We start from the raw sequence: 18,534 nt of genomic DNA, 5'->3' as shown, positions 1-18,534 counted from the left end.
TTTGAAAATGCTCCAATTGTGTTTCTTAGGTCCAGAAACCCCTTATAAATTCCACTAATCAGTGTAATATGAATCTGTCTATGCGTTACAATGAATATTTGCATTGTCCAATCAGAAAACAGTATTTTAATGACGTCAGAGAAATTTGAAAATGCTCCAATAGTGTTTTTTAGGTCCAGAAACCCCTCATAGGTTCCACTAATTAGTGTAATATGAATCTGTCTATGCGTTACAATGAATATTTGCCTTGTCCAATCAGAAAACAGTATTTTAATGACGTCAGAGAAATTTGAAAATGCTCCAATAGTGTTTCTTAGGTCCAGAAACTCCTTATAAGTTCCACTAGTCAGTGTAATATGAATCTGTCTATGTGTTACAATGCATATTTGCCTTGTCCAATCAGAATACAGTATTTTGATGACGTCACACGGATTTGAAAATACTCCCATCGAATTCTACGGGTCTGAAAACCCCTCAGATACTTTAACCAGGAACTTCATTAACCTTCTTCAATGAGAAATTAATTTTGGCACACTTTGAGGCGGTTCTGGCCCACTGTGGGGTGGGGCAAACTTAGTCCTGAAATGAAGTCAAATACCAACTACCCCGCCCCAGACACACATACACACATCGACACAGAACCAAACATCCTTCCAAATGGTTCTTTTCATACATCAGCTTCAGCCATATACATGTATTACACTTTAGACTTCTTCGATTTCAATAAACCCTTATCCTAACATCTCTTTTTCTCTTATACCAGGGTGTTTTATTTTAAATGTTTGTTTGTCAAAAACAAATGTATAAATATAATTACTTACCAATGTACATAGCGCAATGAAGAAAATGTTTGTCCATCCCATCTTGAAAGTGACTGGGTTGCATATGGCTGGCAGTTTTTCTCAACTGCCTCTGACGTAAGCGAAAATCCAAACAATTTCAAAGAAATCGTCTAATCGATGTAAGATATTTATTGTTCCTCACGAAGATACACTTTCACAACATGGGGAAAATCAGTTTTTTGTATTCACCTAGAACTGCTGAGTTGTTTCTAGTACGATATCCTAAGCGTTTGAGAAATATTTCAAAGCGAATTTGTTTAAACAAGATTGGCACATGCAGTATTGACACAAGTTTCAATAACGTGAATTTAAAATCGACCTTCCTTGCATTGATCCCCATGTAGAAATACCTCAGCTAGAAGGAGGAGAAATAGCTCGATTAACAAAGCAGCAAAAACCTGTCCATAAAAATAATTAACAATATTGTTAAACGTGTGACTCTCCTGGTTACAAATATTATGCCTATGCTACTTTTGTTTCCTAGTAACTGATACCACGTGATGCGCGGTTTCGACCAATGACATTACATGGAATAAAGGACCCGTCCCCAAATGAGCCAGCGAATGATCACAACACTGGAAAAAAGGCATGTTCATTAATTTATTAGGTTTCATTGTGCTTTACCCGGAACTCGTGGGCTTACATCGAAAGGGTGCGGTGCAGTGCGGCGCGGTGTGGTGAGTTCACCGCACGCATTCGATAAAAGGCCCCCCGCTTTTCTGGAAAGGGTGCGTTGAGAACGAAGGACTGTCTTAGCACACCTTTTCGACTAGTCTTTCCCCGGTGGGGTCACTCAATGTGACTTCCGGACCGCATGACCGTTACCAAAATCGCGGAAAAAGGGGTAAATTTCAAGCAATGTCCGCGGACAAAATATTCCTCGAAATAAAGAAAATAGGGGGGCACAGGTGTCCCCGAAATTGATTAATAAGGGTCAGGAAAAGGGAAAAGAGAAAACCGGGAAGAAAAATTCTCGGAGCCGAGTCTTGTCCTTGAAATATGGTAAAATAGGGGTAAATTTGCGAAAGTGTCCTTACAATCTTATAAATAGGGGTATTCCAAAGTACGATTTTGTCCTTGTTCTGACGTAAAAAGGGGGTTAAATTTTACAAAATGTCCTTGAAATTGACCGCAAAAGGGGGTTATATGCATTGGTGGTAACGGTCATACGTGTCACTCTTTGCAGGGGAGTGACGTTTAAAATGTTTAAGGAATAGAAATGTAGTTTTATAAATTGAAATAATAAAATTGAAACAACGTTTTGCGTAGTCTTGCAGATCAGGCATTTATAAGAATTAATCAGTAAATAAAAAGAAACACAATGAAATAAGATGGTTCCTTGCATGGGTCTGTTGCACTTTGTGCTGATCCTATAAAAGCTTCACCCCACCCCCCTCTCTGTCTCTCAGGTGCGGATGCAAGGGGGTCGAGCAGGCCTTGCCCCCCCCCCCCCGCAAAAAAAAAAGAGAAAGAGAAGGAAAAAAAGGGAAAGGGAAAAAGGGGAGAAAGGTAAAGAAAGAAAGAAGAGAAGAAAAGGGGGAAAAAGGAGACCAGGGGCAAAAGGGTCTTGCGTCGCAGGCTGTTGCCTCCCCCCAGCCCCCGCTAAAACAAAGAAAGAAGGAAGGAAAGGGAAAGAAAAAAGGAAAAGAGCAGATAAAGGGAAAGAAAAGGGTGAAAAAAGGGGAGATCAGTAACGGTTAACCCCGCCAACAACGTGTGGATCGGGTGAAGGGGGGGGGGGGGGGGGGGGGTGGGTGCAGTGGGGGGCGAGTTTTTCTCACCCACCGGCTGCCGAGATGGTTGCTACAGCAATCACCGAGTTGAAGGACCGCAATGGCTCCTGGCTGCAAGCAATAAATAAGTATATCGCTACCATAGGGTAAGGGTTAGTGTTATGGTTAGGGTTAGGGTTCTCGACTCTTAACTCTTGTCTGAATTGAGTTCCCCCCTCAAAAGTGAAGCGCGAAAGCTTTTACATTTCATTAAATTGTTAGAAAAAGAAGACGGTCATTGTACCGTTCTCGACTCTTAATTTTTGCACACCTTTTCGACTAGTCTTTCACATCAGTCGTTTAAAATGTTTAAGGAATAGAAATGTAGTTTTATAAATTGAAATAATAAAATTGAAACAACGTTTTGCGTAGTCTTGCAGATCAGGCATTTATAAGAATTAATCAGTAAATAAAAAGAAACACAATGAAATAATATGGTTCCTTGCATGGGTCTGTTGCACTTTGTGCTGATCCTATAAAAGCTTCACCCCACCCCCCTCTCTGTCTCTCAGGCGCGGATATAAGGGGGTCGAGCAGGCCTTGCCCCCCCCCCCCCCGCAAAAAAAAAAAAAGAGAAAGAGAAGAAAAAAAGGGAAAGGGAAAATGGGGAGAAAGGTAAAGAAAGAAAGAAGAGAAGAAAAGGGGGAAGAAGGAGACCAGAGGCAAAAGGGTCTTGCGTCAAATGCTGTTGGTTGGGGTTGGGGTTAGGGTTAGGGTTAGGGTTAGGGTTAGGGTTAGGGTTAGGGTTAGGGTTAGGGTTAGGGTTAGTGGGTTAGGGTTAGGGTTAGGATTAGGGGTTAGGGTTAGGGTTAGGGTTAGGGTTAGGGTTAGGGTTAGGGTTAGGGTTAGGGTTAGGGTTAGGGTTAGGGTTAGGGTTAGGGTTAGGGTTAGGGTTAGGGTTAGGGTTAGGGTTAGGGTTAGGGTTAGGGTTAGGGTTAGGGTTAGGGTTAGGGTTAGGGTTATTTTTGTACTACCTCTTGGCGCCCGAGAAAATACATGGCTTCTAAAAATATACAATTGGCGTCTGAGTATCTACAGTGGCATCTGAAAACCTACAATTGGCGTCTGAGTTTCTACAATGGCGTCTGAAAAGCCACAGATGGCGTCCTATTATCTACAGCTCGGCGCCCGTAAAGCTACATGCTACCCTAAAACTTACATGTTGGCTTCTTTTCATTTTACTCCTCTTAAAAGTAGATTTCCTTCAAAGTTATGGGCTGCCCATTGGTTTTTACAGGTAAGAAACGATATTTAACTTCCATTTTACCATTTACTTACGTTTTGTTTGAAAATAATTAGTTTTTAGTGAAATATGACGGTTTTTAGTGTCCAATGTTTTTTTTTGGTAAAATTTACCGAAACTTGTCTGATTTAGGACCTTTTTCTTTCACTTTAATCCCTTTTATCTTAGAATTGCAATCGTTTTGTTCTTCATGAATGAAAGATATCAATTCCTTATAGATTCATCAATCCATAAGTGTTTGCATATTCGATTTTGTATTTTGAATAACAAAATATCAGCATTTTTGTCGATTTACTACGAAAACCGATTCAAAAAAATTCAGGGTGCTGTTGCCGATCTGTGCCATCACCGTTAAATAGCTTTGTTCCTGACCACCACTGACAGGGCATTTGACCGAGGCACTTTTCCGCCTGAAGTACTGGCCTGGTATTCGGCTGTTTTCTGGTATACAATGACGTGCAATGACATGGTAAGCAATTTAGATTGACCCCACTTATTTTCTTATTTCATACTTTTTATCCAAAAAGAGCCACTTCAATATGTTGAGTACAAATGAAAGTTTTTGTTTATGGTATCCATCCACTTGGCAAAGATGAAATTGATTGAAAAATCTCATTTGTTTTGAGTGGAAAACCTATGGCAATTTGCTCCACAACTCCTGGCCTAGCATTCGGCTGTTATCTGGTGAAGAAAAGTGATGCATTTGGTATGATACAAAATTTAGATTGACCCCATTTATTTTCTTACGTTTTGTTTTTTATCGACAAAAAGCCCCTGCGATATGTTAAGTACACTTGAATATCATTGTTTACGTTGTCCATCCACGTAGCAAACATTAAATTGCTTGACAAATCTCATTTGACCGAGGCACTTTTCCGCCTGAAGTACTGGCCTGGTATTCGGCTGTTTTCTGGTATGCAATGACATGGTAAGCAATTTAGATTGACCCCACTTATTTTCTTATTTCATACTTTTTATCCAAAAAGAGCCACTTCAATATGTTGAGTACAAATGAAAGTTTTTGTTTACGGTATCCATCCACTTGGCAAAGATGAAATTGATTGAAAAATCTCATTTGTTTTGAGTGGAAAACCTATGGCAATTTGCTCCACAACTCCTGGCCTAGCATTCGGCTGTTATCTGGTGAAGAAAAGTGATGCATTTGGTATGATACAAAATTTAGATTGACCCCATTTATTTTCTTACGTTTTGTTTTTTATCGACAAAAAGCCCCTGCGATATGTTAAGTACACTTGAATATCATTGTTTACGGTGTCCATCCACGTAGCAAACATTAAATTGCTTGACTAATCTCATTTGTTTCAAGCTGAACACCCTTCATTAGGTGTTCAACTTGAAACAAATGATACTTTTCAATGTGTGGTGCATTTGGTATGATACAAAATTTAGATTGACCCATTTATTTTTTACAGTTATGTTTTTTCGACAAAAAGGCCCTGCGATATGTTTTGTTTCCAGCAGAAAAACTTGAAAGGGCGATCTCCCTTGCCAAGTATTTAGCCGTTTCAATTGGATGATTACGCAAAACCGTCATTAACTCCAACTTCGTGGACGTCCTATTGAAATGTATGATACAGAATTAACATTCGTTTCTCAAGGATGTCTACAAACTAAACTTAGTGATGGTTTTGAGTAACGGCCCCTCGTTGTTAAAGTTCTGCCTTCCGGTGCACTTGATAAGATACACAATTTAGTTTGACGCCATTTTTTGTTCTAATTTTATGGGTTTTTTTTAACGACTTTAATATACTAGCCACTGCGATATGTTAATTCTATAGAAAATCTTAGTATAAGGTGTCCATCAACTACATCGACCTCAACATGTGCTCCATCAATTACACTTGCTAATATTTCAATTATAATTAATTGCTTCATTTGTTTATACATTTCTTATAGGGTTATATATGAGCGACGTGTAGGTTGATGTCGAACAATGGGCAGAGGTAATACATACACGAAACTGGACACATGGGACCGATGTATATTTAGGAACAAGGAATGACGACTTATTATCGCACATGTGTAAATATAATTAAAGAGTATTAAGAAGTGATCGTATCCATACTAATTTAAGGGGAGTCTATCCTTATTGTAAGGATAAGAGGACGTTTTGTGGGCAAATACGAAGATTTCAAAATGTAAAATGTCGCCATTTTGTACAGACAGAGGGTCCGAGCTTACGAACGATGCGAGCAACTTCCACTCCAAAAGTTAATCGACATCGGTATGTATTTAGCTGGCTGCTGACCCATCTAAAAGTCCTCAAGTTACTATTTTACCATATTTTTAAAGCTTAATAAATTTCCTTTCATAATTTTTAGCTACTTTTGGGGCCTTTGGAAAAAATTGTGGAATTTAAGACGAAAATCAAAACTTCAAATTTCCAAAAAAAAGTCATCGTTCTAACTACTGATTTTTATAATTTTTTCCCACTTTTTTGAAAAAATAAAGATGATATTTCCGTGATTTTAACTTTTAACTCTTCAAAACAAAAACAATCATTTGAAAATCTCATTTTATAACGGAGCTACGAGCATTTCAAAACGAGTCTTCATTTGCGACTTCTGAGGTTTTGTAGCCACACATGCTAATATACTGTTAGTGCCAATTCTCACAGTGAGCTATTTGACCCATTCAATTAACCCCACATTCCATTAAAGGTGGTCATGGCAACAGGCCTCCAAGGCCACTATACTTACAAGAAGCTGTATGCAATGTACATACTCTCATAGAAACCGGTTTTGTACACTACTATTCTATTGTACAATCTTTCTGAGGCCATCTTAAACTATAATACTTTCGATCATTTTCTCTTATGTTATTCATTGTTTTTCTTCTCTCTTTCCTCTTATTATTCTGTAGTTTCCTTCTATTGATCATCTTCTCTTATGTTATTCATTGTTTTTCTTCTCTCTTTCCTCTTATTATTCTGTAGTTTCCTTCTATTGATCATCTTCTCTTATGTTATTCATTGTTTTTCTTCTCTCTTTCCTCTTAATATTCTATATTTTCCTTCTATTGATCATCTTCTCTTATGTTATTCATTGTTTTTCTTCTATCTCTCCTCTCATTATTCTTTATTGTCCTTCTATCATCTCCTCTTATGTTTCATACATATGACACAAAGTGATATGATTACTGAACTTGAATAGCTACATGTACATGTATGCTGTAAAATCTTTTTGTTTTGTACTTGGGTGGGTTCGAATCCCGCGAAGCTGTTTTTAGCACAAGAGCTTTCATGGTGCCAGTACAATATCATTTGGTTCTATAGCATTCAACGTGCACGTTTCTGATACAGATACAAATGTTGAAAGTAAAGAGGACATCTCCTCAGAATTGGCAGAGAACTCAAAGATAAACTAATTGAGTATAAGGCACTTGTTTAGAGACATAAGAGGACAATTTAGAATTGTTGTTCTGGATCCAGTTTAGAACAAGGCTTTTAATTTCTTTGTAACAATAACCTAAGTGACCACTGTATAGATCTGTTTGAAATAAGGAGCACCCAGTCCTGCAACTGCCACGCCCACCATCGATTTGTCCACAGGATCTTCATCCCTGATATGCTTGCCATATTGTATAATATTGTATTTATGTTTAGCATAGGCTAGGTTTAGATCATTCCTATTGTGATCAGGCCCAACCGATTTGATTGTTTTGGATAAATTATGCCCCCCCCCCCCCTTCAAATTTTTTGTTAATTATAATTCACTCCTAAATCAGTGACTTATAATAGAAAATATAATTGGCCAAAAGAGTCCTAGACATCTTAATTGATGAGGAGAAACAAAGGAACAGAGTGCTGGTGATGCCATGTGTCATTCCAAATGCTGACACCAATTACACCACAAGTAACTGTTTTCTTCTCTTCATTTTATTATTCTAGGTAAGCTTATTCTCATTTATATTTTATATCTTATTATTAACTGTATATGTAATTGTTATCATTAATGTCATGTATCACCCTCTTAATATTAATATATTCCATATCAGGAATATATGGACTTTTAGGGATGAAATATGAAGATAGCTTTGTGACTGTGATGGTGCACTAAACTTAGTTCAGCGAGTACTCTAATGCTGATGTACTTTTGTGTTCAGATATATATATCGCCAGGATATTGTTACTAAACAGTATAATGAATTAATGAGTTTTGCAAGTACATATAAGTGTGTACTATTTCAATGTTTTATTATCATGCGTTAGAAGGTATAGAATCAGTAGAAGAATAGGATGATTTGTATGATGTGAATGAACGTCTCATGAAATGGTAGTGTATGTGGATATATATACCCATTTCACAGCTAGTGGGTTAAACATATATGCAAGCCTGTATATTGTAGCCACTTGCATAGACTTACTGTCGTGAAGTGTAAACATGGTACCCAAGTTGTGTATAGATTAGATGTGAATAGGACCTTTGTTATAAGAGAGGGATTTAGTCGCCTCTCTGATAAGCTACATCTAAACAGTTTGGTAAATAGAGTTTCTCTCCTCCACCAGCGATAGAAGTCTAATTAGGCGCAGACCCATTTAAAAGATGTAGTTTGTTATATTATATAATAGTGCAGTTATTGATTGATTAATATTCGAAGCACACATTTAATGAGTTTGATTATATATTATTATATTGTACATGTGTATTTTGTAACCATGATACTACAATAGAGCAATGAGCTTAGTAATTTATTAGTTATGTTAGAGAAGGCAACTTCAGTGGTCTGAATTGTAGAATAATTGAGAATTAGGCAAACCCAGCAGAAGTTTCGGCAAGATGCTTTATCTCACCAGTTTGGTAGAAATCAGTTTCTCTAAAGCTCATGCATATATTCGTTTATTAAATCTTAAGTTTATTTTCAGATGATTTATACAATCATTACATGTATTTAATTGTCCTTGTGGGTTTTGAGACAACGTAAAACTGTTATACATGTAGTTGTATATTTGTAGAATGTATAGTTTTATCTTGACTTATTATGTTGCGGATGCACCAGTAATTTGGAATTGCTTGGTTCTTAAAACGAAAGGATTATATAAAGTAGAATATATTCTATGCTAAACTTTTAATAGATGAACAGATATATGAGTGCATCATATAGTTACCAGAATTGCAACACGTGTATTCAAAGATGGGATACTAAGTTAACTATTAATTGAATTTGTTAGAAATGGAATTCAACCTTATATTTTACCTGTGGTATTTAAGCCACGAAAGTTTAGTTAGAATTAACTAAAACTGTATTATTGTAAGCTGTTTATATACTTAGTTAGAAGTTAGATTAGGTTTTGTTATGAGAGAAGATCTGGCTATTGCAGATCGATGTGATATAGTTTTAATGTATAAAACTGAAGCATGAACATGTGTTCATGATCGCCGTTGATATTTGATTACTCTTATTCATGATTATTCTTGCTTATTGCGATGGTATTAAGAGTAATAAAAGTCATTCTACATGCTGATACCAATAACACCACAAGTAACTGTTTTCTTCTCTTCATTTTATTATTCTAGCTCCCCTTCCCTGATAGGGGCGTTACACTATTTATATTGTTGTTTTGTTGTATTCTGTATTCTTTGTATTATTAAGCTATGTTTGTATTCTTTATTATGTATCATTATCATGATATGTACATGTGTTGTACTCTCATACCCCAGAAGGGGGTCGAATGAGTCAATAAATTCTATTCTATTCTATGAAACACATTTAAATGACAATTGCAGACCTTTTAGTTGCTTTCCTTGACGGTATTTTCAGACTTGGTTAAAGATTCATTAATGATTTGCTTATTAATGCTTTTTTTTAAATGTGCAATTCTCAATTCTTTTCTTTATTTCTTTCACCCCCCCCCCCCTTCTCTTTCTCCATAATAGTGCTCGACCACCAGCACCAAAAAACTGAGGGTGAAGTGCAAAAAACTACCCCAACATAATGAGCATCCAATCCCGCTACTACCAGACACATCATCCGTTAGTGTGTCAGCTGGATCATCATCCCTGGTATGTAACGCATTTAAATGGCAATTGCAGCCCTTTTAGCTCCTTTCTTTGACGGGTAATGTTAGACTTGTTCGGAATTTCATCAATGTCATTTTAAAACTGTGATGGAATAGTGTTAGACATCTATACAATAATTTGCTGAATTGTCTGAAATACTTGCTTATTGGTGATATTTTTTAAATGTGCAACTCTGTTATTATGGGTCAAATTGTTTCACAATTCATTTCTTGATGTCTTTCATCCCCCTCCCCTCTCTTTCTCCATGATAGATCTCCAGTACCAGCGATCAAACGGCGAGGGTGAAGTTCACCCAGGAAGAGAAGGAGGCAGTCCAGAAGCTTTTCGAGAGCTGGATAGAAAAGGGTGACATGCCTCGCATAGGCGTGGTGAGGGACATAGTCAAACAAAATAAAAAACTAGCACGTTGCCTCTCTAACCGCTCTTTTCTCCAAGTGAGGGACAGAGTCCGCAACGCAATCAAAGCTCAAACAAAATCTACGTCTATGTAGATCATCAACTATTTCATTCATCTTTCTTTTTTCTTAGTTGCTTTCTTAATGTAATATCCCTCACAATGCCTATGCAAGGCATGTCACCCTTTTCTATCCAGCTGTTGATATTCTAATGAAATGTTTAAGAAATGGCAGTGCACACTTGTCAGTAAGTCTGAATGTTTTGTAAAAGTAGTTTTTGTGATTCTTCTTTCTATTCTTGATCTTTTACTTTTTACATGATGATTATGATATGCTTTTTATAAATATGAAGGTACAATTGTATCAATAAAAATCTTCAATTGTCATTAATAAAACACTTTGAGCAGGACATAGGAGATAGTTTTGTATTATGTCCGAACTAAATATGAGTTGAGTCAAATCAAAAAATCATAATTATCTACATTGGACGTAAAAATGATTGAGTTATGGCATTTTTTAACTTTTGTATTGTTTCATGAAACAGTTATATGCATAACATGAGCTGTATTTCGATTAGTGACATGCCGCACTGTCATATGCTCGATTTTCCTTATGTGTATTATATTAAATATATATTCCTGTACACTATAAACATATTTTTAAAAAGAATACCCGTTTTACCGGTCCTAAGCTTTGGAACGATTTACCTGAAACTATGAGGAAATCTATACTTCTATTGGAAGCTTTAAAAAATGTATAATTTTAAATTACAGTGCATAAGTATTAGCCCTATACCCGATGAGGCTGACGAGTGTGTGTTTGTATATTGTATAAGGGGATGTGTATATAACCCAATTATATTGTACTGGCACCATGAAAGCTCTTGTGTTATAAACAGCTTCGCGGGACTCGAACCCACCCAAGTAAAATAAAAAAGAGTTTACAACACACATGAAGCTATATACTAAAGTTAATTAATAATAGCAGTTTGTGTCATATATTTAAAAGAATTTGCACTTTAATTATGCAAAAGATTAAATGTATTTTCTTACACCGTAACGAATGTTTCACATCATTGCTTGTAATTCCAGTCCTTAATTTCAATTTCACAGTATGAAATATGAGATAAAATGCACTTGAGAGAGAGAGAGAGAACAAAAACACAGGGAAAGTTGAAATTGAGATAGTGAGTGAAACCAATATGATGGAAAGTGGCAGTTGAGATAGAGAATGCAATAGAAAGGGGGGGGGGGGGGTGATAATAAAGACAGAGAACGTGGAGATGGTTATAGAAAGAGGGAACATGATGAGGGAAAGTGGAAGTAGAAGTAGTAAGGAAGAGCAGGTAGGGTGGTAGCAGAGGTAGTAATAAAAGTAAGGAAGAGCATTGTCCATTCAGGAGAGAGAAAGAAAGACAGATGAGGGAGGGTAAGAAATATTAAGATATTTAATGATTGACAGATCCGGTGAGAATGAAAGAGGGAGGGGAGTGAGGGAGAATGGGTAGGGTGGTAGTAGAGGTAGTAGAAGTAGTAAGGAAGAGCAGGTAGGGTGGTAGTAGAGGTAGTAATAGAAGTAGGGAAGAGCATTGTCCATTCAGGAGAGAGAGAAAAAAAGAAAAATGAGGGAGGGGTGAGAAATATTAAGATATTTAATGATTGACAGATCTGGTGAGAATGGAAGAGGAAGGGGAGCAAGGGAGAACGGATAGTGTGGTAGTGGAGGTAGTAGAAGTAGTAAAGAAGAACAGATAGGTTGGTAGTAGAGGTGATGTCCACACGGTCATTTTACCTGATGGTCGGGTCCTTGTCCATTGCCCTTTGTTGTAGGCATACCGCCGCCCTCTTCATGTGTTCCTCGCTGGTCTGCAAAGTTACAAAAGAACAAGATTATGTAATAAATACAAGTTCATTTAAAGTTCACTCAGGCATTTCAACCATTATGACAAGAAGAGAAATTGATGAACATGTTCTTTACTGTCTATTGACCACAACTTAAGCATACTATTTTAGAGTAAATTTGGGAAAAAAACAAAAATGTAATGAATACCAGGCTGGTGGCTAACCTCTTGAGATATCGATTTAAAAGTGGCTATGTGCCTGTCGTAGCTAGAGGCATTGACTGTTGGGGTTGTACCCAGGATGGTCAGCAAGTTTCTTAAGCCTTCAACTGCCAAACCACCAACCTCCGTTGGTCAGAGTAGTCCTAGGGTTTATTTCTGCAGATTTTCCAGGTCCTTTGCATGAATTTTCTGAGGAAAACAATATGAGGAAAAGTGACATTTGAGATAGAGAATGCAATATGAGGGACAATGACAATTGAGAAGGAAATGAAGACACGATAAAAGAAAGAGGAGATTGTGATAGCAAGAAGGAACACAAACAGCATGTTTCTATTAGTTTTAATGAAATTATCCGTTTCATTTGTTTTCCGGAAAATAGCATATAGTACCAGGGAATGGGCAGTTTCTATCTACGCGTATTATCCGGATAAATACACTGCTCCGATTTAGTGGGTTAAAAGGTTGTGAATAAGTTTGCATCGATCATGCCTAAGGCACCGCAAAGTAATGTGGGACTGCTAGGTCCACCTGGGATTTTAGTGGCGAGGTAAAATATTCCGATCACGTGATTACTCTGATTTCAGGTGTCACTCTGTTATATGTACTCAATCGGAACGGCGTGAGTTTCTGCTAGGCCTACTTAGCTTTGGCCTAAGTAGTAGGCTTAGTCTCCACTCATTTCTAATGAATTGACCACTAGAAACATCAAATTGGGTAGAACAAAGAATTGAAGCACAATAAGGGGGAGGAGGGGGGGGGGGGGAATTAGAAAATGTCCTATGTTTAGTGACGCTGACAACTTTTATGCACCATAACAGCAATCAGAGATCTTTTTTGAATTTTTCCTTGTATATGCTAGGTCAGGACGGCTGTTTTATGTCTTTACATTTCATGTGTAAATGTCAATGCCAACAAATGCGACATCAAAAAAATAAGGGGGGGGTGGATCTTCAACATGTCGATGCTATACGGATGCTGAACATGAACATTCTGTATTCGCGCATTAACGTAGCCTTCATATGCCTTTTTTGAATTTTTCCTTGCAAATACTAGGACAGGAAAGCTATCTTTATTATCGTACATGTCTTTGCATTTGATATGTGAAGTGTCAATGCCAACAAATGAGAAATACAAAATATAAGGGGGGGTGAATCTTAAACATGCATGCTGGTGGTGTACAGATGCTGCGATAATCATGGACAATCAGTATTCGCACAATAATGCAACAAACCGAGGCTTATTTTTGATTTTCCCTTGCATATGCTAGGTCAGGAAAGCTCTTTTTATTATCGTGCATGTCTTTGCATTCTATATGTGAACTGTCAATGCCAACAAATGAGAAATACAAAAAATAGGGGGGTGAATCTTAAACATGCATGCTGGTGGTGTACAGATGCTGCGATAATCATGGACAATCAGTATTCGCACAATAATGCAACAAACCGAGGCTTATTTTTGATTTTCCCTTGCATATGCTAGGTCAGGAAATCTCTTTTTATTATCGTCTTTGCATTCTATATGTGAACTGTCAATGCCAACAAATGAGAAATACAAAAAATAAGGGGGGTGAATCTTAAACCTGCAGGTGCTGTACTGATGCTGCGATAATCATTGACAATCAGTATTCGCACAATAATGCAACAAAACGAGGCTTATTTTTAATTTTCCCTTGCACATGCTAGGTCAGGAAAGCTCTCTTTATTATCGTGCATGTCTTTGCATTCTGTATGTGCAGTATCAATGCCAAGAAATGAGAAATACAAAAAATAAGCCTAGAACTAGAAGTTAGAACATGCCGATACTGTACGTACCGACGTCCGAAGCTGCGATATCATGGGCATTCAGTATTAGCACAATAACACAATAAAGTGTAGTCCTACTTACCTTATGGCTTAATGCAATTATTCTTTTGGGCATCTAAGAAGTAGACTAATTGATATAAGATCTATATGCTTCACAGTCAGAGTCATACCAGGCAGAGGCCTAATGCCAGGCCTGGAGTTTCGGCCGACAGCCTACCTGTGTTTAGGGGGGAGTGCTTGTTGTTCACGCAAAGTTGCATATCTCACAAAGTTGTGTACAATTTCATGACCTGTCGAGAGAAAGTGGATTGATTAAAGTCTAAATTAGTATAAATGGACAGTCAGATAAATATAGGGCACAATAAATTTAAAAACTCACCATTTAAATGAATAATAAGAGCTGACTGCCCGCTGGAATGAATCTACTTTTGTTTGTTTAGTTTCTACTGTTACTTTGATTCGTTTGTTATTGTGTGAAGCTCCCTCTACGTGAGAAAAGTACCAATGGCGGGAATTGATGGGAAAAATTAATTTTTGTATCACTTTTTAAGGAAAAAGCATAACAATTAATAAAAAACCAATTGCAGGAAAGTAGGCCTGGATTATCAAAGATCAATTTGAGTATGGTATATTCTGTGGCTTCAATGTAAAAATGTTTTTTTAAAGAACTTTTGTAGAGCACCTATTTTTTGGCCTACACTGTACAAACCTATGGTGAATATTAGATTTTTCGTATTTCGGGGGATATTTTTGTTTGCTAATATTTTGGTTTTATGATTAAAAAATAAGAAACGAATGAATATTTAATGTTAAAAAGGGTTTAAATGTTAAAATTAAAGCAGCCCCCAAGTCATATCTTCAAATTTCAGCCCCAAAAGACTAATTGAAAATTTGCAAAAAAGCGAAATTCGAGAAATACCGTCCTAAACTTTTTTTTTTAAATTGCTTGTAATTAATTAAATAATTAACCAATTTTGCTAATTTTTTCAGGATATGCTCATGATAAGATACACTAAGCAGTGCATATTTTATTTAAATTTATAAGGGCCTCGATTAGTCTGACCTTTTCATCATCTCAAACAAAAATTCATCTAGTCAATTGTTAAACTCAGTTTTACTTCATTTTTTGGAGAAATGAATAAATCATTTTTTAAAGTGCTAGTTTAAAGAAAAAAACCATCAGGGCTTAGGAGTTAGTGGCCCCAACCGCTATCTAGCAAAATCCTTGAGTTTAATAGGGGTATTGAACCCTATGAACCAGCAAAGGTACCAAAGGGTAAGTACATTTTACTAAAGTACCATTTTCAACACTTTTCCATATTTGAAATTTAAAAAGCGGATCTGTGAAGATTGAGCAACTAAATAGCTTTCATTTAAAAAAAAAATGAACAAAATCGATGAAGAATTGAGTGAGCTATTGACATTTTCCAAAACAGTGTATAGGACATACACCGGCCCCCAAAAGTTACACCGAGGCACCTTTAGAGTTCAAGGTCAATTTAATTACCGGACGAGCATTATTCCGCCGCAATACTCATGTTAGATGAAAGCCCAACTATCTAAGAGTCCACCTTAAAAAACCCGAAGGAAATCGACCAAGGATAACTAAATTAGAAGCAATTATAAAAAAAAAGACTGATTCTATGAATCTAATTAGGGTTAGGGTTAGGGTTAGGGTTAGGGTTAGGGTTAGGGTTAGGGTTAGGGTTAGGGTTAGGGTTAGGGTTAGGGTTAGGGTTAGGGTTAGGGTTAGGGTTAGGGTTAGGGTTAGGGTTAGGGTTAGGGTTAGGGTTAGGGTTAGGGTTAGGGTTAGGGTTAGGGTTAGGGTTAGGGTTAGGGTTAGGGTTAGGGTTAGGGTTAGGGTTAGGGTTAGGGTTAGGGTTAGGGTTAGGGTTAGGGTTAGGGTTAGGGTTAGGGTTAGGGTTAGGGTTAGGGTTAGGGTTAGGGTTAGGGTTAGGGTTAGGGTTAGGGTTAGGGTTAGGGTTAGGGTTAGGGTTAGGGTTAGGGTTAGGGTTAGGGTTAGGGTTAGGGTTAGGGTTAGGGTTAGGGTTAGGGTTAGGGTTAGGGTTAGGGTTAGGGTTAGGGTTAGGGTTAGGGTTAGGGTTAGGGTTAGGGTTAGGGTTAGGGTTAGGGTTAGGGTTAGGGTTAGGGTTAGGGTTAGGGTTAGGGTTAGGGTTAGGGTTAGGGTTAGGGTTAGGGTTAGGGTTAGGGTTAGGGTTAGGGTTAGGGTTAGGGTTAGGGTTAGGGTTAGGGTTAGGGTTAGGGTTAGGGTTAGGGTTAGGGTTAGGGTTAGGGTTAGGGTTAGGGTTAGGGTTAGGGTTAGGGTTAGGGTTAGGGTTAGGGTTAGGGTTAGGGTTAGGGTTAGGGTTAGGGTTAGGGTTAGGGTTAGGGTTAGGGTTAGGGTTAGGGTTAGGGTTAGGGTTAGGGTTAGGGTTAGGGTTAGGGTTAGGGTTAGGGTTAGGGTTAGGGTTAGGGTTAGGGTTAGGGTTAGGGTTAGGGTTAGGGTTAGGGTTAGGGTTAGGGTTAGGGTTAGGGTTAGGGTTAGGGTTAGGGTTAGGGTTAGGGTTAGGGTTAGGGTTAGGGTTAGGGTTAGGGGGTTAGGGTTAGGGTTAGGGTTAGGGTTAGGGTTAGGGTTAGGGTTAGGGTTAGGGTTAGGGTTAGGGTTAGGGTTAGGGTTAGGGTTAGGGTTAGGGTTAGGGTTAGGGTTAGGGTTAGGGTTAGGGTTAGGGTTAGGGTTAGGGTTAGGGTTAGGGTTAGGGTTAGGGTTAGGGTTAGGGTTAGGGTTAGGGTTAGGGTTAGGGTTAGGGTTAGGGTTAGGGTTAGGGTTAGGGTTAGGGTTAGGGTTAGGGTTAGGGTTAGGGTTAGGGTTAGGGTTAGGGTTAGGGTTAGGGTTAGGGTTAGGGTTAGGGTTAGGGTTAGGGTTAGGGTTAGGGTTAGGGTTAGGGTTAGGGTTAGGGTTAGGGTTAGGGTTAGGGTTAGGGTTAGGGTTAGGGTTAGGGTTAGGGTTAGGGTTAGGGTTAGGGTTAGGGTTAGGGTTAGGGTTAGGGTTAGGGTTAGGGTTAGGGTTAGGGTTAGGGTTAGGGTTAGGGTTAGGGTTAGGGTTAGGGTTAGGGTTAGGGTTAGGGTTAGGGTTAGGGTTAGGGTTAGGGTTAGGGTTAGGGTTAGGGTTAGGGTTAGGGTTAGGGTTAGGGTTAGGGTTAGGGTTAGGGTTAGGGTTAGGGTTAGGGTTAGGGTTAGGGTTAGGGTTAGGGTTAGGGTTAGGGTTAGGGTTAGGGTTAGGGTTAGGGTTAGGGTTAGGGTTAGGGTTAGGGTTAGGGTTAGGGTTAGGGTTAGGGTTAGGGTTAGGGTTAGGGTTAGGGTTAGGGTTAGGGTTAGGGTTAGGGTTAGGGTTAGGGTTAGGGTTAGGGTTAGGGTTAGGGTTAGGGTTAGGGTTAGGGTTAGGGTTAGGGTTAGGGTTAGGGTTAGGGTTAGGGTTAGGGTTAGGGTTAGGGTTAGGGTTAGGGTTAGGGTTAGGGTTAGGGTTAGGGTTAGGGTTAGGGTTAGGGTTAGGGTTAGGGTTAGGGTTAGGGTTAGGGTTAGGGTTAGGGTTAGGGTTAGGGTTAGGGTTAGGGTTAGGGTTAGGGTTAGGGTTAGGGTTAGGGTTAGGGTTAGGGTTAGGGTTAGGGTTAGGGTTAGGGTTAGGGTTAGGGTTAGGGTTAGGGTTAGGGTTAGGGTTAGGGTTAGGGTTAGGGTTAGGGTTAGGGTTAGGGTTAGGGTTAGGGTTAGGGTTAGGGTTAGGGTTAGGGTTAGGGTTAGGGTTAGGGTTAGGGTTAGGGTTAGGGTTAGGGTTAGGGTTAGGGTTAGGGTTAGGGTTAGGGTTAGGGTTAGGGTTAGGGTTAGGGTTAGGGTTAGGGTTAGGGTTAGGGTTAGGGTTAGGGTTAGGGTTAGGGTTAGGTTAGGGTTAGGGTTAGGGTTAGGGTTAGGGTTAGGGTTAGGGTTAGGGTTAGGGTTAGGGTTAGGGTTAGGGTTAGGGTTAGGGTTAGGGTTAGGGTTAGGGTTAGGGTTAGGGTTAGGGTTAGGGTTAGGGTTAGGGTTAGGGTTAGGGTTAGGGTTAGGGTTAGGTTAGGGTTAGGGTTTAGGGTTAGGGTTAGGGTTAGGGTTAGGGTTAGGGTTCGGGTTAGGGTTAGGGTTAGGGTTTAGGGTTAGGGTTAGGGTTAGGGTTAGGGTTAGGGTTAGGGTTTAGGGTTAGGGTTAGGGTTAGGGTTAGGGTTAGGGTTAGGGTTAGGGTTAGGGTTAGGGTTAGGGTTTAGGGTTAGGTTTAGGGTTAGGGTTAGGGTTAGGGTTAGGGTTAGGGTTAGGGTTAGGGTTTTAGGTTAGGGTTAGGGTTAGGGTTAGGGG

At 38.8% G+C, this 18,534-nt stretch overlaps 1 protein-coding gene and 1 long non-coding RNA gene across 6 annotated transcripts; one reads left to right on the top strand and one right to left on the bottom strand.

Moving 5' to 3' along the window:
• Positions 1-3,523: 3,523 nt before the first annotated feature.
• LOC105440575 lies at positions 3,524-11,539 on the top strand. 5 transcript variants are annotated; one of them, XR_004065033.1, is made up of 4 exons: positions 3,524-3,851; positions 4,180-4,326; positions 9,755-9,880; positions 10,150-11,539. XR_004065033.1 is itself a non-coding variant. In XM_030990935.1 (3 exons), the coding sequence occupies exons 1-3, from the start codon at positions 3,693-3,695 to the stop codon at positions 10,387-10,389; spliced, it is 525 nt and encodes a 174-aa protein (XP_030846795.1). In that variant the 5' UTR covers positions 3,535-3,692; the 3' UTR covers positions 10,390-11,539. The 5 variants fall into 5 exon arrangements, 2 of the variants coding, with proteins under 2 accessions (XP_030846795.1, XP_030846796.1); XR_004065035.1 differs by having other exon boundaries at positions 3,525-3,851; positions 4,242-4,326; XM_030990935.1 differs by lacking the exon at positions 4,180-4,326 and having other exon boundaries at positions 3,535-3,851.
• Positions 11,540-12,083: 544 nt separating this feature from the next.
• Positions 12,084-15,004, bottom strand: LOC115926240. Its single transcript, XR_004065032.1, has 3 exons — positions 14,537-15,004; positions 12,359-12,544; positions 12,084-12,158 (listed from the first exon to the last, which is right to left on the bottom strand). It is a non-coding gene; the product is annotated as an uncharacterized LOC115926240 (long non-coding RNA).
• Positions 15,005-18,534: the final 3,530 nt, after the last annotated feature.

This window comes from Strongylocentrotus purpuratus, unplaced genomic scaffold (assembly GCF_000002235.5).
Source record: "Strongylocentrotus purpuratus isolate Spur 01 unplaced genomic scaffold, Spur_5.0 spur5_scaffold_19, whole genome shotgun sequence".
NCBI lineage: Eukaryota > Metazoa > Echinodermata > Echinoidea > Camarodonta > Strongylocentrotidae > Strongylocentrotus > Strongylocentrotus purpuratus.
Note: the sequence above shows the minus strand (reverse complement) of the source record. Positions and strands in the feature narration are given on the sequence as shown.

What these genes read in the sequence shown, in the direction of transcription:
- LOC105440575 (XM_030990935.1), top strand. Translation starts at nt 3,693, where the DNA reads ATGGCGTCTGAAAAGCCACAGATGGCGTCCTATTATCTACAGCTCGGC. An exon ending in CTGCCCATTGGTTTTTACAG is followed by an intron (nt 3,852 to 9,754) that starts GTAAGAAACGAT and finishes TCTCCATAATAG; the next exon opens with TGCTCGACCACCAGCACCAA. An exon ending in CAGCTGGATCATCATCCCTG is followed by an intron (nt 9,881 to 10,149) that starts GTATGTAACGCA and finishes TCTCCATGATAG; the next exon opens with ATCTCCAGTACCAGCGATCA.